Source organism: Misgurnus anguillicaudatus, chromosome 15 (assembly GCF_027580225.2).
Source record: "Misgurnus anguillicaudatus chromosome 15, ASM2758022v2, whole genome shotgun sequence".
In the NCBI taxonomy this organism is placed as follows: domain Eukaryota; kingdom Metazoa; phylum Chordata; class Actinopteri; order Cypriniformes; family Cobitidae; genus Misgurnus; species Misgurnus anguillicaudatus.
Genome location: NC_073351.2, coordinates 19,656,784 through 19,680,388, shown reverse-complemented (window position 1 = coordinate 19,680,388; position 23,605 = coordinate 19,656,784). Strand labels below are relative to the sequence as shown.

Genomic DNA, 23,605 nt, shown 5'->3' with positions numbered 1-23,605 from the left:
ACGAGGTGAGATCTTGCATGCAGTCCCAGTCCGAGGGAGATTGACAGTCATGTTTAGCTTCTTCCATTTTTCTAATGATTGCTCCAACAGTGGAGCTTTTTTCACCAAGCTGCTTGGCAATTTCCCCGTAGCCCTTTCCAGCCTTGTGGAGGTGTACAATTTTGTCTCTAGTGTCTTTGGACAGCTCTTTGGTCTTGGCCACGTTAGTAGTCGGATTCTTACTGATTGTATGGGGTGGACAGGTGTCTTTATGCAGCTAACAACCTCAAACAGGTGCATCTAATTTAGGATAATAAATGGAGTAGAGGTGGACATTTTAAAGGCAGACTAACAGATCTTTGAGGGTCAGAATTCTAGCTGATAGACAGGTGTTCAAATACTTATTTTCCTCACTGTATATCAGTACCATCATTTTGTCTCAAGATGCACACCAGTATTGTTTTTTGTAAGGTTTGTTTTAAATATGCTAATACAACTGAGACCTAGTGCTGAATTAATCTTAACCATGTCAGGGAAACTGCCCAATGAAGTTGTAGAATAAGTAAACAAGTCATTTGCGCTTATTGCGTACGGACAACATCAAAACGATCAAAAGGCGATGTCACACAATGTCAGTGACATCAAAGTACAAGAGCGATTCAAAAGCATAATAATCAAGGACTTTGCTGTCGTAACATGGCAATGATATTACGCAGCGCCTGAAAATAGTCCCCTTGGCCATTTTCAATAGCAAAGGACTATTTTCGGGCAGTGCGTAATATCATTGCGCCTCCAGCAGCCATGTTACAGCAGCAAAGTCCTTGATTATTGCGCCAGAATAAGAGTATAGTTCCTAGCCATATCTGCCTAGAAAATCACAACTTTTAATTTTCCGTCGGTCTTAGTACACGATGTACTGTAACTATAGAAGAGTCAAGTTTTAAATAGGAAAAATATCAAAACTCTTTGGTCATTTTTTGTGCGATGCTAATGGTCTAATCAGATTCAATCGATTATGCTAAGCTATGCTAAAAGTGGTAGCGCCAGACCCGGAGATCGGCTAAATGGATTCCAAAACTGTAAAAATCAATTGTTTAACTGTAGGGGAGCTGGAAAATGAGCATATTTTCAAAAAAAAAAAATGAGTGTCCCTTTAAAAGTTAAGACTACATCTCTCAATGTTCCCCACTCCTAGACAGCATCATTAAGCTGCGTTCATTGTTGTTTAGCTACCTCTAGCGTTGAAAATTACACATTGTGCCTTTATAAAGAGGTGTAATCTTCGAAAGGAGCAAAGCTTGATGTCACACCCATGTCACAAGTCATCTATTGGACACGACTGATGCGTCAGTCAAACTGTCCTGAAAAAGCCTGTAATGATGTTGACAGTGTGGGGGAAATACAGAGGTTAGTGCAGAGCCCAATGAACAGGCATGTAGGGGACATCAGGCCAGTCTCTCTGGGATCCATAACCCCCCCCCCCCTCCAAACCCCTTTGACTGGCATGCCATTTAATGGGTCCTGACTGAGGAGAATCAGGCTCTGTTTAGAGGAAGCAGCTACACGAAGACCTGGATTCAACCAAGATTTCAAAGCTCATCTTGGCCAGCACATACACATTCAACAAATTCATTGATATGTGGTGTTTAGAATCACAGCTTTTAATCATTCCTCTGGGTTTGTCATACTATCACAAATAATAATTTATTTTTATCATACAAACTTCATCAGTAACATCACTTGTATGTTATAATGATTCCCTCTCGTCAAGCTATTTAAAGTGATGTGTATTTTCCTCTGTATTACTTCATCTGTGTCCACGGGATTTTAAATGACTGCTGATAGAAAAACCTACAAAGCATTAAATGATAGGACACTACTGAGATTAAATATCAGCTTTTCAGGTTAAACTTCTAATAACCTGAAAAGCTTCCTCATTCAGTCTGTAAACCCACTCAAAGCTCCAGTTCTCAAGCTGGCTGATGCAACCATGGTAAAAAATTAACATCTTTATATAATTTTGTTGTGTCTGTGAAAATGTGAGCTCATTTTGGTCATGCAGATGCTCTATAGCTCTGTTCCCTATATACCCCTTTGGTCCTTATACATCTGGTAGTTGATCTCTGTGTAATTTTTTTGCTACATAATGAAATTATCCACATACTGTACTGTACTGTAGATGAGTCATATCACTTAATCTTTTCTTTGACAAAACACATTCACATTTTCCTCTTGCACATTTTTAAGCAAAAATGCTACCTTATGTTCCACACATACTACCAAGATTTGTTTTTGGTTTAATGTCAGCATTGATTAAATTTTGGTTTCTATTCATGTCGCCAAAAAGTCTTTTGTTGTGTTTTTCATAAATCCCTGACAACAGATATCAATCATTTTTGTTATGTTTTAGTGGCCTATTGAGTCATTGTAGAGAATTTGGAGCAATGCAGATCATAACGTATAGTACTTACATTTTTATAATGCTGGGTTTCAACTCATGGTTGGGTAAAAATGAACAAAACTTTAACATTAACCTATGCTGCGTTTTTTTAACCCAAGATGATAGATTTTTTCATATGGACATTTTTTAGGTTAATGTAAACCATTGGTTGAGATATTAGCCCACCATGGGTTAAAACAATCCAACATTTTTCAATTGTAGCCAATATCTCCTTTCCACAAAATACCAATTAGAGCTCATATTAAAATATGCGTAGCCATTTGTTTGAATACCCAAAGTATTTAATTATTTATTTTATTTAAGATTACCCCACCTCACCTTTCCCAAAAAATTTAAGACCGAATAAATCCCATTTGACTGCAGGATAGCCCCTATTCACCATAACACATCATGAAAACATTTTGTTCGCTAGTACAAACCGATCAAGCTGAGGTACATGTGTGACGTATTTCTAATGGCTTTGATGGAGCAACCCACATGCTCCTCGAATCGTCTCTGATAGGTGGAGCCCATGGTAGCGTCTTCAGTCCCCGTGAGCATGCACAGGCAGCAGACAATGAGAAACAAGGGAAGGCTTGATAAGACCAAGGGAGCTGCTTCTAAAAAAAGGAAGGAGTAATTAGTAAATGTCGTCTAAGAGGAGCACGCTGAATTAGAGGCCTAGTGGATCATGTAATTAGGGGTAGACCGTTCTCAAACACACAGCACAATGTCTTCAGCCATGTCCTTTCTAACCATCATTAAGAATTTTACTAAGAGTTAATGCATTGACACCTGCATTAGAAATGTCAATGAAACTTAGGTCATAGATGCAAAAGATTGATGTGTAAAAAGTTAGCTAAAGGCATTTCTACCTATAGCCTACAGTATTGATTCTTCTAAGATACCCTTTAAAAAAAATTGTATGGTTTATTGATTACCACAGACAAAACCATCTCCAAAGGTATAGAAAAGCTGTCACTGTGACCCTGTGTCATTGTGGTACCCTTGAAAATCCTAATATGTACCATTAGCTAATTTTGAGGTACTAATCAGTCTGATCTCACGGAAAGTCGTGTTATAGTCATGCATAATTTGATTAATTTATTCATGTCCATGGCAAGAAAATTTAGATTTTTTTGCCTTGAGCACAGATGAGTAAAAAAATCTAAAGTTTAGTTTCATGTGCTCATGTGAAACTTTCATGTGCTCACACGAAACCTTCATGTGCAGAATTTTTGTAAAAAGTTTAGTTTCGCGTGCGCAAGTGAAACTTTCTCGTGCGCACGTGAAACTTTCGCTTTCACGTGCGCACACGATAGTTTCACGTGCGCACGCAATAGTTTCGCGTGGGATACTTTCACGTGCACAGACGATAGTTTTATTCTGTAAAGATAAAGAATACAATTTATTTAATTTTTTCTCCATGTCCCCTTAGGGGCTCCGTACTTTTTTGTGTCACTCACACAATTTTTTTATAAATAGTTTTTTGTGTCCATTGCACGAACTTCTTTTTTGTTTAATTGTATGTACTGTATTATTTTCTCATTGTTTCTTTTTATTGTCGCTTGGGGTTGGGTTAGGATCACTTTCTGTTACATTTTTAGACATCCAAACCCCAACTCTAACACCAACTCCAGGCAAGAATAGTTTTAAAAGCGGAAGAAAAACATGTAGAAACCCATACATAAAAGTACATCCTAACCCAAACCCCAAATCTAACCCCAACCCAAAGCGACAATGATTGAAAAAAAGGGGGAAAATTGGGAAAACAATAAATAAAATGACATGAAAAATAAAGTCATGCCACGGACATAAAAAAGTATTTATAATGAGTGACACGAAAAAAGCAGAATTTTGTGCCTTGGATACAAATAAATTGATCAAATTTTTCGTGACTATAACACAACTTTCTGTGAGATCATAATATATAGCTCTGAGGTACTATGCCCTCTATAAGGGTATATAAGGGTACTGCCCCAGTGACAGCTTCTGTACCTTTTTAGAGTGTATAGTAATCATGTTTCAACTGTGGTAAAATCATGGTTAATTTTCAAATGGGATGTAACATACCAGTGGCGGATCGTGACTGCTCACCTGAGGGGCGCAAATTCAAAATAAGTGTTCGGAGTGTCATGTGTGTTGCTTGTATTTTCAAAATATGTGTTTGTTGCATCATGTGAACCACGTGCATTAAGTGTTTTGTCAAAATAAGTGCCTGCTGCACATGCGTCAAAACCGTTTATGATAAAAAGAGATGCTCAGGTTCACAAAATACACGCAAGACACTCCCTTAACAGTAAACTCTGATTACGCATGAGATTATGAGACTATCTGGCAAACGCAAGCATCTCTTTTATTATAAACCTTTTATGCTGCGTTTACACCAACCGCGGTAGAGGCAGCCAGCACGGGTGATTTACATGTCAAGTCAATGCAAAGACGCGATTAGGCATCCTGCGGCGCGGTACGCATGGTAGGCGCAGCGCGAATGGCACGCAAATTGATCGTTGCCGCGGGAGACGCACAAATTGAAAAATCTGAACTTCGGCGGATTTCCGTGCCGCGTTAACCAATCCCATGACGCGGAATGTCTCGAATGACTAGAATTTTACACGCGGCTTTCAAGCGCGAATGAAGCAGGTAAACTCAAATTTTCAAGTGTCCAACTACGCGAGAATAGCACGTTGTTAACGCTGGTGTTAACGCAGCATTAGACGCGTCTGCAGCAGGCACTTATTCTGACAAGACACGTGATGCACATATGATCACTTGACGTGCAGAACACATATTTGAAATTAAAAACCACAATCCATGACGGGCTACATACATGTTGTGACGAACTTCGCATCGAGCGCCCTCAAAAAAAGAAGTCACCGGCCGCCACTGAAACACCATGATGATATTGAGAGTAAACCAGAGAAAAATATTATTGCTCTTTAACGGTGGCTCTTTTCATATTAACTTAGTCTCTGACGTTTCTCCTAAAATTGTTTAAGAGAAATAAAAATAAAAGCACATGAGAAAAGACATTAATAATTTATCAAATGAGTGTAGATAAAAGTAAAATTATTCTTCAATATAGTTAACTTTTGATTGCAGATCTGAGCTCAGTTTGTTACATTGCTGGGATCTCTTCTGAAACTCTGATGGAGATATTTTATGAGATTTCGTGTAGAAATAATTGAGATATTAATAAAAGCTCATAAATGATTTTTCTTTTTTTAGTGGGTGTCATTTTTTTATTCGTTTTTTAATTGCCTTAGTGCAACAGAAATTACACACTTTACGATTCACAGAGCAGAAACCTGACGTTACTGTTACTGACGTTGAATCCAGCTTGGATTACTGAGCCTGAAGGTTTAACTCTCACATAAATACCATCCCTCATCCATAAGATGTTTGCTGTGGTTGGAACAGAGAAAAATTCTGGAAAACAGATAAGCAGAGCAGACAAGGATACCTGGAGGTCTTCTTATTTTTCTATCAGTAAACAGTCACAGTCAGCCCAGCTGGAGCTTCAGTACGGCTTCTGTATAGCTACCAAAGGACTGCTGATTCAGATTACTGCAGACAAAACTGTTGCTTTTAATCCCTTCATCAATCTGTGAAAATAAAACAGCCTGAAAAATAACATTCACATAACTGTGTGCAGGATAGGACACTCAGAGACTCCTCAGTCCAATATGTACACATAGACATACACACCATCTGAGACTGACCAAGCAGATAAAGAATGGGCTTTGTGTTATCTCTTTCCTTGCCTATGCAAATCTATTTAAAAGATGACGTAAGCAGGAGACAATCATCAATGACAGCACAATCTATTTGAAATCATAAAAAGATAGGATTCTCCTATCATCAGCTCTCTGTTTCAGTTCTTTTGTTAGTTTGTGTAAATAATGGACAAACGCTAATGTTAATTCTACATTAAGTAGTTTATCCAACAACTAAAAAATCTTTATGTATTCAAATAGATGTCACTGTAGGTGTAGAGGATTTATGTGAGTGTAGATCTGAGGGAGAGCAGATAACAACGCGGATAAAGTCGTAAATGAATCTGCTCTGTGAAGTAGCCAGCAGACTGACAGAGGCAGATTAAAGCCTGTGCCTTTTAAACAAATTGGGTGCTTAAAGCATGCTGCTGTGTTCTGCGCTAGAACATGGTTTATTGTTCAGACACATTAGTGACGAGACAAAGAGTTGCGTCACATGACACACGTCACACATTCTGATGAAACCAGATAATTGGTTCCCCAATTGAAACCTTGAGCTGTTTCATTCGGTGAGGCATGGTGGGATGAGAGGAGGTCAACGGTAGAAATTATTGGCAAAGGAGCCGTTTTGTGCCAATCGGGTCAAGTGTACAGTACATTGACCTTTAACGTCTGTATACAGCGCAGTTTTTTCAACAAACAAATGACGAGAAAATGCTTAACTGTAATTGATAGATACAATTAGCAACTTTGTAATGAATTAAAATTATTTTTCAGATCTTATATTTAAAACATTTACAGACCTTTTTACAGTATAATCATATAAACAGAACTGTCCTCCAGTGATCGAGGTCAACAGCGGGAAATAATTCTTATTATCTACCTACCTAGGATTCAATAATCATGTGTGGGGGGTCCACATGAAAAAACTGTTAACTTATTATTTACTGTAGTATGTAGTAAGGTTCCTAGATACTGTAGTGTTTTGAGCATCACCATAGTATGTATTAATGTATGCCACTTTATTTACTACAGTTTATTAATTCAATACAGTTAAAACTACAGAATACTACAGTTCACATTAACAAAGTGTAGTACCTACTATAATATACTACATAAATTTCAATGTACTACAGTTTACTATAGTCAATACTAAAGTTTAGTACAGTATTTTTAAACATACACCTAACAATTTTTGGTGTCCCAGTCTGCAGGTTACATCATTACTTTGGTAGGCGCCTAGATTTTTGTGAATTGTGAGTCATCGAATTACTCAATTGATTTGTTCAAAAGCACACAAGGTCTATGATCTGCTTGTTACGTATTATGCTTTGTGTACACCTAAAGACTTTGAAAAGATTTAGAAAAGACTTTATAGGATTATCAGCTCACATCTAAAGACTTGGGTTCACAGTTTTTAGTCTCAGACTAAAGATTTTACAAACACTGAATCTTGTAGTGACACTATTTACAAGACTACAACAAGATTATTTTAGCTTTTTATCATCATGCTCAGGAGTGATTTAACAAAAATGTATGCGCGTGTCCATTGTGCTTTCACACCAGCTGCGTTTGCAGCGCATACTGTGCAGTTTACAGTTTTTCTCAGTCGCTTTGGTACATTTCTCAGATCAGAATTGAAATTCTCAAAACTACTTGTTCATTTCTCACATCATTGTGTCACTTGTGCACATCAAAAAAGCAGTTTCTTATTTCTTTGAACAAGTTACACTGAAGTCTTCCTATACCTCCTGACCCAGCAAGCGTGTTTGGCTAACAAGGCTAAATTTGGGCTGCCAGTGAAAGTCTAATATTATTAGATATTAGTTATATTGACAACGTGACTAAACAATTTGACTGTCTTATCCATACACAATGACACATTGACTTGTCATTCTGATGGCAATGACATGTTCATTGACACAGATATTTGAGAGATTTTGATTTTGATTAAGAGAGTGGCTTTTGCAGGTTATTTGCTACTTGTCCGTATTGTTTTGAGAAATGCACTTACTGTTTTGCAAATTGTGAGTATGATTCGAGAAATGTACCAAAGCGACTGAGAAAAACTGTAATAACAGTATAAAAATCTCAAGTTCACATTACTTTATTTTATATGCATTAATGAGCAAAACCTCTTCAAGACGGTTTTTGACGGTCAGTGTAATTTATATAACTGTGATTTGTTTAACCAACATTGTTTTCGTGATGTTCTGGTTCGTGTAATGACAGATATAGACACAATACACAATTATAGACATAAAAAGCCATTGGCACATTATTAAATCTGTTTCTCTTAGGTTTTAAGATAAAATAAAAAAAAATCACTCAGTGATTGACAGCATGAAGCAGTCGATCGTGTTTCCCGTCAACAGTTTAAGCATAAGATTTAGATGTATTGATGTACGTTATCTGTTTCTCTGAACAGTATTAAGCTATATGAGGACTCATTTGCTGGGCAGAGAATGAATGACAGCGCAGTCTTCTGGTGTTTTTAAATATTTCATTGCTTTCTTTTACATTGCTCAAAGTCATGACTGTTTGAAACACACATTTATGACATTTATGGCGTCACGTGTATGACCGCACGCGTGCGGTGTACGTGCTTGTGCTTTAACTTGTTAACATGGGCGCCGAAAAAAACACGCGCCGCAAGGGCGCTTGCGGTGTGAAGAATGTAAGCACATACCAGAAAACATTAGCACGTTATGCCATTCAATAGAGTGGTAGAGTTAGCATGTTAACACATACAGGCAATATCGCTCCACTTCTTTTCTTTTTCCACTCTGTCGTGGTATGAATGGCAGGTTACATCAAAAAGACACGGCTGCTCTGCCCACCGCTCATCAATGCGCTCCTCTTTATCCACGGTCCATTTTCGCCTACTTCGCGCTCGTTGTGTTTCCACGTCCATCGACATGTTTCTTTGTTGTGACTGATGGCTTCCTGTTTCCGGAGAACGAATTTATTGGTTGTTGATTGTTTTACGTCATGAGACTACGCTGGGACTTGCGATAATATCAAACATTTTGATATGAAAGACTAAAGAAAGACTGGCATAAATCGGGTCGCTGACTGCAGATTATCACCTCACAGTTAACGATCGAGACGACGGGAGCGCGCCGAGACTCCAGTTAGATTCCTCAAGACTGCCGGTCTTTAGTCTGGGACTGTGAAAATCCTTTGGTGTACGCTAGGCATTAGTTTGCTCAATACTCATGTTTTTCAGTAGTATGATTGTTTGAGGATGTCATGCGTAATTTTCAAAGTGTATTTTGCATCCTTCAGGAGCACTGTGGGAAGAGGCCATGCAATGGTCACATGAAGTAACTTTTCTTGTGAATGATCATGTGATTCTGGGTGGTGCGTCCTTTTGATTCATTTTGAAACGTGAGGTTATTTATTGATGTTTCTTGGTAATTAACTCATTCCCTGCCAGCCATTTTTTGAAAAGTTGCCCGCTAGCATTTTTTGTGATTTTCACAAAAGTGTCACACAATGCCTTCCAGGAAAATTTTCTTCTATAAATATATATATGAGTGGTTCTCAAACTGGGGTCCGAGGCCGCGAGATGGTGCCAGGGGGGCCCCAGTTTTATGACGTTTTATAAAATACCTTCATTTATCATGAATTCTGTGTAATTAAACCTAATAAAAATAAGGCTACCAACCAACAGCACTACTTTGTATAACTTAATATGTTTTGTTTAATTAAAAAATACATTTTAGAAGTTTTTGTCATACATTTTCTTTGGGGGGGGGGCGCGAAGGAATGCACCGAAACCAAGGGGGGCCGCACGCGGAAAAAGTTTGAGAACCACTGATACAGTATATATAATATATATATAATTTTTTTCCTCTGCTTAAAAACTCTTAAATATGGGTATTTTTCTTTAAAAATATTTTTTTGGGCAAAAAGCTGAAAGGAACTTTTTAGAGATCAGAATCAGAACGATTATCAAAACATACACAGAGTTTACAATTAGTAAATAACATTTTCGCTTCAGTTTTTGCATAAAGTAAGTCTAGTGGATAATCGCGGTATTGCAGATTAACATAAAAATTCAGGGACACTTTTTTATGCAAATGTTTTCTCTTAATTGACGAGATAACTCGTCAATAAAATAACTCGTCAATGGCGGAGAAATCGTTATTCCTCACGCATTTTAAAGGTGCTCTAAGCGAGTTCACGCGTTTTAGGCCATAAAATGTAGAAGGCAATAAGAGTCCGTCGGACTGTCAAGGGTTAATACAACAATCTAAGCATAAACTTAGGGGCGATGTTCATGTTCATAGGTAAATTTTTTGCAAAGATTGGATGGAAAATGGGCATTTATCTAGATATAGGGGCGGTTTCCCGGACCAGGATTAGCTTAATCCAGGACTAGGCCTTAGTTTAATTAGGAAATATAACTAGTTTTAAACAACATGCCTTACTAAAAACATTACCTGTGTGCATCTTGAAGTAAAACAAAGGGCCCTGATGTATTTTGAGATCTGTAAGTGAAAGTTGTTTTCAGTTTGGAGAGCTCTTAAAAGTGTTTAAGTCTAGGACTAGTCTAATCCCTGTCCGGGAAACCGCCCCATAATGTTTTAAAAATTTTATACAGTACCTGCTATGTAAGGAAAAGTCAGGAGTCTTTACATTTTTCAAGAAATTACTGAATGGAGACTTTCACAGTATGTCCTTGTTATATATTTTTTACCTTGCTATGGTGAATCACAGACATGTTTTCAACAATCACAGAAGATAAAGAAGAGGAAATGACACAGACGTTCAAGGAGCTACTGTAGTGGGCCTGAGTATAGGTTGGTTTGAACCACAGTTTAACTTGAGGTTTTGAATGTGGTTACTAAATGCAAGCCCCTCACAAAAAAGGCTTTACTCGTGTATGATTCAGAGACATGGACAAATTACACTAGTAAAATGTATGTGTTTCTGGGTTTTTACATGCTTCTATACAGTACCTGATTATGCAATGTGAGTGTTTTTAAAAGTGTGTCAGCCTGAGTATAGCTGTGTACAGAACAGAAAGAAATGCACAGAGAGATAGCACAGGATAGACGTGAGGAAAACATTTTTATTACACTCTCCATATCTATCATGTAAATCTGCATTACGTTTCTTACATTTCATAACATAACTTTTTTGAAGAAGAAGAAGAAATTTGTTTAAATATGAACATCTGATATCTGAACCCTGGAGAACCCATGGGTCAAAATTGGCCAATGTTAATTGCTGCTAAGAAAAGGGTCCTTGGGTTCTCCAGGGTTCATTAAAACACATGATCTCAATTGTGAAAGGAATATTCAGGGAAAGGGGCATTTGCTTTCACGAAATGCTCAAAGCAAAGTCATCTGAGGTAACACAACTGATACTTACAGGAACAGCAGGTCATTGTGAATCCTTTACTTAACTATAAGCAAATGCGAAGCTCCTCGCGAATTACTACTGATTGACTGTTGAGGATCATTCACACTATTGATTACAGATAAATGTATTGGTTGGACAAGCCATGAAAAATCGATATCTACCTAAAAGACCAATAATAGCCTAAAGCCTACAAAGGTGTAGTGAGCATGTTTAGTGAATGTACATAATGTCAATGGCTATAAAATATGTCGAAACTAGAAATGTAATAGCCTGACTTTCCTTAAAGTCGACTGTTATTATAACAAATTGATAACATAATTAGTCTAACTATAGTAACGTACTGATTCTTCACTTAGAAAGTTACCTGACTACACTCTTAAAAATAAAGGTTGTTAAAATGTTATTTGCAGTGAAGCTATAGGAGAACCATTGACCAATCAGCTGTGTAAATTATTGCAAAATGTTGTTTGCGTCTCTCTGTCCGAGGTGCTGAAATGCACTCGACGAAAATCGGGTCACGTGACGACACTGCCTCATTCAGCAGCGAGCGCGCGCACTGGTTTATAGAGAATTGCACGTGAGAACGCGACAAACCATCACTCGCACGCGCTGTAGCCTAATTCTCCCTGCTCGTTGCGTCACGGAAGAGGTTACTAAAGGCATTTTTATCCTTTGCAAAGCCTAAACGCATCCGAGAACATTACGATGGTAGACTTTGGCATTTATCGTTTTTCTCTGCGCTTCTTCCATACTTCGTGCCAATGCGTTGATTGCAGTGGATGGGCAGAACGTGCCATGCTTGGTTTCTAATCCCGAAAGTGCCCGTGTACTCGGGGATCTCGTGCTAAGAAGATGTAAGGACCAAACAAGCCTCACCAGCCTTTTCCCTCAAACCAGCATCTTCTTCACAAAAATGCAGAAGGGAATGCGACTTAATGATGGTCATGTCACCTACCTGGGTCTTTTGGCAAAGAAAGATGCTACGAGGCGAGGCTGCTTAAGCAAAAAGAGCTCCGACAACACAAAATGGCACACGAAGTGGTTTGCTCTGTTGCAAAATATGCTGTTTTATTTTGAGAGCGAGTCCAGCTCTCGACCCTCGGGATTATACCTGTTGGAGGGATGTGTGTGTGACAGGTCGCCCTCACCCAAACCTTCACTGTCAGCCAAGGAGTGCTTAGAAAAACAGGTATCTTTCAACTTTCTCATCTCTTTGTGTGTACTTCTGTATGGGGAATATGTGAATAGCTTAGTTGGCTTGTCAATTTGGGGGTAAGGTGCTAAAAATTGCAATTCTGCTTGCAGCCAGCAGCGAGTGGGGGTTTGTTTTATGCGTAAAGATATGATGAGCATGCGCTATAGACACTTTTACCAACAGCATCTGCTGGCTTGCTTCATTTTCGGAGATTTTTCCACATTATTTACATCATGTGTTTAGTATTTTATTTATTGCCATGTCAAGTCTGTGTAGAAATCAGTTTAAAGCTTGTATATTATGTTACATAATATAACTATATTTTTTAATGTTTGCTTACATTGATTGATTATTTTGAAATATTATGTTTATATTCTTTTACATTAAACATTTAAAATAGCTTAAGAGTTTATTTCAAATAACAAACAGTAGTGACTTGTTGAACGATTTAAGTTCATTGTCTTTCGGTGGTGTTTCCATCACTGCAATGATAAATGTGTATTATTTTCACCATTTCTCCTCACTATATATAAGTTTTAAGAGACTGTTCCGCTGTCTGCCACACAAGAGAGAAAATGACGCTGAGGAAAGCGCTTTATAAACCTCAGAGTCGCCATCATGCGGAAAACTAGCGGAGAATCGCAGTCTGTTTGACGTATTGATTTAATTCCCGCGCTGATATTAATAGCATCCTACCTTGGCAACTGCGTCTTCCCAACGTGTTTAACAACAAATCGTTTCCAAAACTGAACTTTATGTTCAAAGACATTGCTTAGGCGTCTAATAAGAGTTTGTGTACGGTTTAACCTGCTTTGTTTATAATATTGTGATCCAGCAATGATAAAGATGCTGCTGATCATAGTTTTCAAACATTTCAGAGACAAGTGCCTACTTGATAGATGTCAATACATTGTGTCTTCTCAGATCTTTTAAAGCATTTGATGATGTATTATTTAATTTAAACATAGGAAAAAGGTTACAATCCTGATTTCCCCTACTCAAGGGTTTCTGTGTCAAGCTTATTTTAGATCAAGAGTGCTTATAAAAAGCTGCATGTTCTTTAAATGTACGTAGTTGACCTAACTAATGTATTTTTCCTAATTTGAAACATTTATCTTTTAAAGAAGCGAAATAAGTTTCACATAAAGAACATACAGTTAATGAAGTACACATAAGATGAAGACTACAGTCATTAGAGATTTAACCTCCTAAGACCCGAGCTTTGGTTTGGCTTGCATTTTGGATTTCATCCAGCTATTTGGGGTTAGGAAGAACCAATAAATATAATAACCAAATTAGGGATGCATAACGATTAATTGTGGTAGCAGAATAAACATCATATATTTGTTTGTTTTATATGTGTGTGAACTGTGTATAATAATTATGTATATATAAATATGCACACATGCATGTTTAATTTAAGAAAAATATATATTTATATATAAGTATTTATATTATATATAAATTATATATAAATGTATATACATATGTAAACATTTCTTAAATATATACATGCATGTGTGTGCATTTATATACAAAGGTATACAGTTCACACACGTATATGATGTAAGCAAAAACTTTTATTCTGCTATAGATTAATCGCGATTAATCGTTATTCGTTATGCATCCCTTAACCAAATATTTTTCTTTGAACCTGAAGAAATAATTGTAATTGTCCACATTTGTGTACAACAGATTCCAGTTACACAGAATTATGTGGACACCAGGTCTTAGGAGGTTAAAAAAGCTGTTTTTATTCTATATGATATGTTGAGATTAGATGACGTTTCCAACAAGTTTATGGCAAGTTACTACTCAACCCTGTATCACGTAATTTTTTATTCTTTTCTCCGTGTTTATACATGACCGTATCACGCATTTCTGTTTACGTGTCCCTGTCAAGTATTGGTTACTCAACTGCTTTTTCCTATTGTCAAACCATTGTCGATTCGGTTTAGGGTTAGATTTGGTGTTTGCGTTAGGATGTCACTTAAAGTATTTGTTTAAACTATTTTTTCTGATTTATTTTTTTATATTTTTTAAATTTTAAAACATTGTCCCCTGGCGTTAGGGTTATATTTGGGTTTGGGTAAGGACGTCATTTTATGTAAATCTAACCCTAAACCGAAGCGACAAAGGTAATAGGACAAAACAGTTGAGTAACCAATACGTGAAAGGGACACGTAAACAAAAATGCGGTCACGTATAAACACTGAAAAATGTGACCGTGTCATGGAAAAGAATAAAAAATTTAAGTGACTATGTAATTTCGTGATACTGGGTTGTACTACTACCAATAATATTAGTAACTGTAATAATACTATATATATTATATTATATTACAAATTGTAAAACAAAAATTAGATGTAACAGCAGTTTAAATCTGCCAAAGGAGAGCCACAGCAAAATGTAAACAAAAACCAACTGAGTGCTCCTTTTATGATCACCAACCAGACGCAACAATATATGATCACCAACCAGACGCAACAATATCTTCCAACCACTTAATCACTTTTGCAGCCAAATAGCATTCTGAAGCACAAAACACATGGTTATTTTTCGAGCACAACTTTTGACTACTGCCCAGTGGTGGATGCTGAGATGTCTTGTCTAGTAGATAGCTCTACGTTGTCCCTGGATATCTGTTCAGCCTGCAGTGTTTGTTTGTATGTGTAAGGACTGCAATTCAACATGAATCTAAGACCTTTCTGTGAACAGCTGTCCCTGTGCTGACAAAGCAGGATGCGGAGTTTGATGCTGTGCATGTCTTTCATACTCGAAAGAACAGAACGCAGTTAGTGCAGCGATACCTTGCTATCAGAGGCCTAGTGTTTGGCAGTTTCATGCACATTTCATCATGCTCTTATTCTCATTTGTATTGAAACAGAAAAGTTAGATGGAACTTATCAGATCGTATATCAAAGCATGCTAAATTCCTGCTCAGATGCTCCACTTGTTCCTGCAAGACAGCTTGAGTCTATGGGAAAGTCTATAGACTAATCAATTTTTATGTAGCATTGTACATCTTATAACATGTTACAAAGCGTTTGTTACATATTCATGTGAAGCTTTAAACAGGCTTTGTACTGGACCTTTTTCCAGGTTTGTCAACTCACACAGAGAAGCATCTTTTAACTAGGGCAGTCTAATGCCACATGGCAAAGTATTTATATGTGCACATAAATGTTCGTTTTATAATTTAGACTACCACTGTTTTGTTCTTGTAACATTACATTTATGCATTTGGATTTATCCAAAGTGACTTACAGAGAATTCAAGCTATACATTTTATCAGCACCTTTGTGCTGCTAATGCACATGCTCTACCATTAAAGGGCACCTATGGTCCGATTCACGTTTTTACATTTCCTTTGGTGTGTAAGTGTGTATTAGTACATGTTAGCGATATGCAAAAGGTACAAACCCCAAAGTAAACAATGACGCGAGTTATCGTTTCCAATGCAAATCTCTTTTCTTGGACTACAACAAACACATGGATTGTAGGCAACAGTTTACTTCCTGGGATTGGTGATGTAGACAAGACCGACATTATCATAATTCCTCCCGCTTTGACTCACAGCCTGTAAGTTATCTCCTGTTAGCATTGCATTGTGACTGAATCTTTCACACATGGTAAGGAGCGTCACATTTCTGGCTGACGTCAAAGGTATTCAGGTCACTCGCAACGTACAGATTAGCTGGCCAATCAGGGACAAAGACTTTTTCAAATCCGTGCATTTCAGGAAGCGAGTAAAATCTGGAGCCACAAAAATGTACGGTATGTGGAAAATAACGTGTTTTTTAACCATAAACCACGCAAACACATTGTATTATACCAAATACGCAAAATAACGTTTTTTATCAATTAAATAGCGACAGGAAGGATATTTAGAGTAGATAAGTGTATCACTTGGAAATACTATTTATATTTCACTTTTATTGTTTTTAAAGCATTCATTGCTCCTCTGCACAAGAGATGTTTTTGTATCCATAAAAACACTTACTCAGCATAACGCTTTTCAGAAAACGGCATTTTGTGTATTCATCACAAATTTGCGGTCTATTGAAACTCATTCTGCTACCTTTGTATTCTCATTGTATTTACATACCAATCACTCTGCTTTATCATTCATTCATTGGCCCTTTTTAAATATATCTGCATTTGAGCCCATGGTTCCTATGGCAACTCCTATTTGCATGAGAAAAAGAATGGTTGGAAGGGATCTTGTGTGTGTAGCGTTGCGCCTCCTTCATTAATGCTAACGCTGTTTGGGCTAAATTTGTTCTGTTCGGTACCTCTGAGGGGTCAGGGCCCATTTATAGAAAAACACTCATCTCTCTTTTGGGAACAGCTGCATTTTTGCAGCTCAACAGAATGAGAGCGGAGACTTATTGATGCTTGCTATTTTGGTCTCTTTGAGGAATGCACTTGAATAGGAGCTGAAGACAGAGATAATAAAATGTGTCCTTTAAAGAGTAGTGGCAAAAATGCAGAAAAGGAAAGAGCATATGCATTCCTGAGGCTGTGTGTTATGGATTTTGACTGGGAATAGAGTCAAGGTGCTCTTTTTTTTGCATTTACTGTAATAGAAAGCACCTACTGGTACACGTTTATTCTCTGAAAGGCCGTTTTTTATGTAAGATCATTCATCATTATTAAATTGCTAAAGGTTATGTAAAAGGTAACAGGTTGTTTAAACACAAAAGGATATTTTATTTACAGTAGATGACTGTGGAAAGAGCTGAACTGAATGGAGCTATCCAACTCATAATTCATGAAGCAAATTGAATGTATTATTGAAAAGTATTCACTTAGATAACAACCTCCTTTCAGAGTGGTTATTGTTGAATGTCATATCCTTTATTGAAAGCACCATATGTTCATCAGCGATACGTTTTCCTTTTAGATGACTTTGTTATAGTCACTGTTTGAAGGCTTGCGGCACATTTGGACTGTTATTGCCAGTTTACTTTCATTGGTTTGGTTGCAGATGGGTTTTGCACCAATGATATTTCATAAGTGAATAAGAAACACATTTTTTTGTTTTAAACAATCAGAAAAGGGACATTTAATGGGTGCATGTGAGTGTACACTATCAAAAACATACAAACACACCTGACCAGCTTTGTGTGTATTGTTCAGTGGCGTCGGTGACTTCTTTTTTCGTGGGCGCTCGATGCGAAGTTCGTCACAACATGTATGTAGCCCATCATGTGTGTGGTTCGTAATTTCAAAGTATCGCTTGTCTTGTCAAAATAAGTGCCTGCTGCAAACGCGTCTAAAGGGTTTATGATAAAAGAGATGCTCGTGTTTGCCAGATACTCGCATAATATCATGCGTAATCAGAGTTTAGTGTTAAGGGAGTATCTTGCATGTATTTTGTGAACGTGAACGTCTCTTTTATCATAAACGATTTTTGACAAAACACGTGATGATACACGCACTCGACGCACAGAACACTTATTCGGAATTTGCGCCCCTCGGATGAGCAGTCACCAGCCGCCATTGGTATTGTTGCAGATTTTCTTTACTGTGCTCAAAGAAAGGAAATAGTAGAAGAAATAACTTACTTTAACTGTCAGGATAATCCAATGTTCACAACCTTATGTACCTCTTTGTGAATGTTTTTGTGTTAACTGTAAACTATGTATGTATATTCTAGAGTTCAACAGTTTTCTTTGTGTTAACTTAGTATCATTTACAGTAAAGATGGTTATATAATCACTTTAGCATGACCAAGGTGCCTTAACCGTCCACTGTGCAGCAGAAATGGAGGTTGTTGGGGATTCAGTGGTAAGGCCTGGCTTTCTGAAATGGAGAGAGAAGGGTAACACATACAGAGCCATAGCCACTAGCGCAAGGAGGAGTTGCTAGGTAACAGGTAGCATACAGTTATGTAATGATGCGATGCTCCCAGTTTACATGTTTTATGGTATTCCTCCTGAGAGATTGTGCTATCTCAGGCATGGGAAAGTTTTCCATGGCACTTCCGATCCTATGTTCTCTGAACTTTCAATGGCCTTTTATTTATCAGCCAGCAAATATCGGACAGGTGTAACTGCACAATACATTCTGTCGTTCTTGTTGAATTGCATTGTTTTATGCAGGACATGCTGTGCATATTTGAATATGCAAAGGAGTTTGTGTTTGTATTTTCATGTTGTACACACCTAAGGTGCTGACCTTTGTACTAAGCAATGAATTGAAATGCGTAGCCACATTCAAACTGGTGACAAACTTCATTCACTAGAACTATTATATGTGAGTGGGACATATAATACATATATAACACACTTTTTAAGACCAAAGATATTGTACCCACTCACTTTGTCTCTGTTTACTTACAGCCACATCAGTCCAATCCTTCCCATTTAAAGGGACACTTTAATTTTATCTCATAAAAAATATGCTAATTTTCCAGCTCCCCAACATTTGATTTTTACCATTTTGGAATCCATTTAGCTGCTCTCCGGGTCTGGCTGTACCATTTTTAGCATAGCTTAGCATAATCCATTGAATTTGATTAGACCATTAGCATCGCACCAAAGAGTTTCGATATTTTTCCTTTTTAAAACTTTACTCTTCTGTAGTTACATCGTGTACTTACTTAGACCAACAGAAAATTTAAAGTTGCCCTATGATTGCGAGGTTATAGTATTATTTAGCACCATTTATTTTTTTAAAGTAGTCTACTGGTTATAAAATACTGTAAATCCTGATATAAAGAGGAATCTTGCATCCCACTGAAGTTGTAATTGGCTGACTGCGCATTTTCTTGCATATAAGGCTACATGAACATTTACATAATAAAAAATAAATACAACAAACTGATTTTAAAAATTAAAGAGGCTGCAACTAGCATAGCTTTGTACAGTAAGCTGAATGTACAATATGCAGAATGAAGTTATCTCAACTTATCAGAAGTCCACATTTAAAATAGTTTGTTGAAGTGACTTGCAAAACCATTTTACTTCATGCTGTATTATTTTTACAGTGAATTGTTACATTAGTTACCTTTAGTCAGTAAATCATACACTCTAAAAAATGCTGCTAAATAAAAACTCGTAATTATAGGGGAACCATTTGTAGCGCTATAAAGCATCTATATAAAGTAGCACTTCGAACCATGAGTGGTGCTAAAACGTGATTATAACACCACTTATGGTTCAACATAGCACAATATGGTTCTACACAGGTTTAGCACTAAAAATGTGTCAATGTCTTGTTGACTAAAACATAGCATAATTTTGAAATATGTCTTCAGCTCTTAGCTACTTTTTTGGTAGAATGAAAAATAAAATAAAAATCACCCAGCGGGGTTAGTTGTAACGCTGTGTTACAACTAACCCCTCAGCAGCACTAACGGTATAAAAACAGCTAACGTTAGCGAATTCTTGCCGTTGTTTTAAATAGGCTACATACGAATGATTGCTGGCTGCCAACAAAATAAATGTGCCTGTCTTATCAAAAGTTGTGAGTCAAAATGTATTTTTGTTTATATCTTTAATATTGATTGAATAAGGTCATGTCAAAGATTGAAATCATAATGAAATTAATAGGTGAAATCAGACTTTGATTTTCATTATCTCAGAATTAGATTTTGAGACTTTAGTATGGTTTTTACAGACTGGGTCACATATAATTTTTTTTGTCATAATTGTGCTGCGTTTTCTCACATATTTAGACATTTGTATCCAATTGAACTATTGTAAGAAAAGGGTGGATGAATGAATACAGTGTGGATACCTGTCTGTTATAGACAAATATATAAACAATATCCACTTCAAGTATATAGACAAAATAGTATTGGAATATTTGCCTGCAAACTTCTAGGAGCATTTCACTCGTAGAAACATTAATCTTTATTAAAAGTGCGTCATATTTGTAGTCGAAATCTAACTTACATTCAGTGTTTGGTGCCTATTTGACCGAGAAAAGGGGTGTTTGTTAGCCTGACGTTGTCATACTCAATTCTAGTCAGAATTTGAGTCTGATACCGCTCCATTGAGCTAAAATTATGAGGCGTGTCTCAACCGAAAAATGCCTCTGCACTCAATTGGATAGACATACGACCAATCAGAGCAACGGAGTGTGTGATGTTGAAATGGCGTCTTTAGCAGCCTGACCGAACTGCTAGTAATTTCACTACAATGATACTAACATCATTGTAATTATACTAAGTCTGAGTTAGCGAAGGTACATCAACAACTACTATGTTTACAACATTTCATTTATATCACAACATTAAGTATTTACTAAGTCATACAGTAAGACTATCTCTTACCATTTGTACGTTAGGTGAACTTCATTCACGACGATAGCTACCCATTACGTTGGCTTGAAAAATATCGGAGCCTAGCATGTCCCTCCACTTATTCAGCAGTCACGATTCCGGGTTTCCGAAAAGAAACTGGCAACGACCGCTAATTATATCCATCTCGTCGTGAACGCCGAGTTGCATCGCCATGATACCCATTTCAGTTGCTTCTTTAACTTTGTCCTCCATAGGAAGGACGGCGAAAACATAAACAAATGCCTTGATCGCGTTTCTCTGTTCCTCTTTTTAAATCAATGCTCTGTCGATATCTTTTAGAACAGACTCAATGCCAGATTCCATACATCTGAATTCTCCAGCGGCAGCCCTTTCATTGTAAACAGATTGAACACACGCGCTCTTTGGTGACGTGGTTGATACGTTACTGTTGATCATCTGTCCATCATCGTATAAAGCCCGCCCTCACAATTTGATTCGTCGGCCAGTTTTGGGACTCGCATAGTAGCTCCTCAACGGTGAAACCCCAGACCGATCTTCCCCGTTTTTCAAATCGTGGTGGGCGGGGCTAAGATCGGCTGGCACCCAGGCTAGGTGTTTGTAGTCTCACCCCCTCAACGAAGATATTGGACTTCCTGCTTTCAATGATGCAAAATGATGATTTTTACATCATTTAAAGAAGGAAGTGCAACACTGAAATCTGTATTTCTTCTGTCTCAGCGGCAACTGAGGAAATGATGCACGACCATTCAAAAACATGACTGGGGTTCTAACTATACAAAACTTAATGCAGATGGGTGAAGTGTCCCTTTGATTTTTTAGCAAGTGTTACAACTAGCCCCCTGCCTGTTACAATTAACCCCACCTATGGGGTAAGATGTAACGTTTGCACGTCTGCCATGTTTGGTGTAATTGTCCAAGAATGGTAAGTAATAGAAACAAACTTCAAATTGTCATTTTTAGCAGAGATGTGTGTGTTGCTTGTGTAAAAATATAAAGAATCAAACTTAAATATTTTTTGAATGATTGAGCCAAAACCAAAAACTGTTGTTGTGCCCCGCTCTCCCCTACTTTTTAGCACCATTTTTTAGCATGTATATGATTCAGGACTCAGCACTGAAAAACATGATGTTGTAGTTAAAAGGTTTACTTTTTGTATTGCAGTATTATTTCACAATCAACTTTAACCATGAGAATCAGAAGGCCCTAGAGCTTCGTACTGAAGATGTTAAGGACTGCGATGAATGGGTGGCAGCAATATCACATGCCAGGTAAGCAAATGATTTTAGTCCATCCAATACCACTTCAGTAAAAGATGAAAAAATGATCAGAACTCAAATTTACCATGTTTGTTTTCCCTGTAGCATCAGAAACTGACGGTGAATGTGCATTTTAACTAACTGTTTGAGATTTACTTATTATCTTCTAATTTGCTTATTAGGAAACTTGCTGGTTTGTAGGGATGTGTTTTGGGATTTAAAAGTTGAGTGCTTGAACAAGACTGTGTTCTCATAACACCTGGATCCTTTGGTTTAGTCTGTACTACAGTACACATACAGCTCTATATACAAAGGTTTATTGTTAATGGGTAAAATGAGTACAGAGGGGTATTTTTTGCCAAGTGGACAGATTCCATGTCTCATTATCTATAATTAGCCTCAAGCTTGTTTAAGCAATCTTGGATGTTGCAGAGGTTCTGCTGGGAGTATTGTTTATTGTTGCATTCAAGCTCTCTGTTGGGAACTAACAGATTTGTGTTTTTAATAGCATATGGGTTTCAATGTATTTATGGACATGTGCAATGTCAAATGCTTGTAGTTTGGTTTGTGATAGTTATTAACCCTGTATAAAAGGAAGAACTGTATGACAGATTATGTAAAAAAATATATTTGTTGATAGATATTTGTTTGGTGAAAAATTGCTCATATTTTTCTGAAATATTTTTGTGTAAGCTAAGAATCAACAAATTATAAACTCATAAGCATTGATCATAAAATCACAAGAGCTTATTTGTTTAGTTAACTATTTTTATATTGGAAGTTTAGTGGGGGTTTTGTTTTTATGTTAGATAAATATGACATAACAATAGTCAACATATTCTCACTTCCCAAGACGTCAAAATCTGAAACATGTTCAAACGCCTTCAGCGTCACTATATCGACGAAATGGGAACTCCGTTGCTTTCATGCTAATCCCTCAGCGTCGGATATAGACGAAAGGGAATCTCGGAAGGTGATGCCGTCACGTTATGCGACGATCAGCAGGATCATGCCGCTTCTGGACGGTAACTACTCAATTTTATTCCAATTTTTAAACCATTGTCGCTTGGGGTTGGGGTTAGACTTGGGGTTTGGATGTCAGTTTGTTTATACTTTTTGTCTTCTGATTTTTAAGCCACTGTTGCTTGGGGTTAGAGTTCAGGTTTGGGTTAGGATGTCTGTATTGGTTTATACTTTTTGTATTCTGATTTTTAAACCATTGTCGCTTTGGGGTTAGAGTTGGGTTTGGGTTAGGATGTAATTTTATGTAACAGAAAGTCGTTCTATCCCAACCCCAAGCAACAATGGTAAAAAAATTGGAACAAAAATTGAGTAGTTACCGTCCAGAAGCGGCATGATCCTGCCAATCGT

At 37.2% G+C, this 23,605-nt stretch overlaps 1 protein-coding gene across 2 annotated transcripts in view; it reads left to right on the top strand.

Annotated features, from left to right (window-relative positions):
- Positions 1 to 12,144: 12,144 nt before the first annotated feature.
- The window catches only part of rasgrf1 (Ras protein specific guanine nucleotide releasing factor 1), a 47,285-nt gene continuing 35,824 nt past the window's right edge, over positions 12,145 to 23,605 (top strand). For both annotated transcript variants that reach the window (XM_055173994.2, XM_055173993.2), the window contains exons 1-2: positions 12,145 to 12,697; positions 22,140 to 22,246. In XM_055173994.2, the coding sequence (XP_055029969.1) occupies positions 12,422 to 12,697; positions 22,140 to 22,246 (383 nt within the window). In that variant the 5' untranslated portion in view covers positions 12,145 to 12,421. The remainder of the gene's footprint in view (positions 12,698 to 22,139; positions 22,247 to 23,605) is intronic.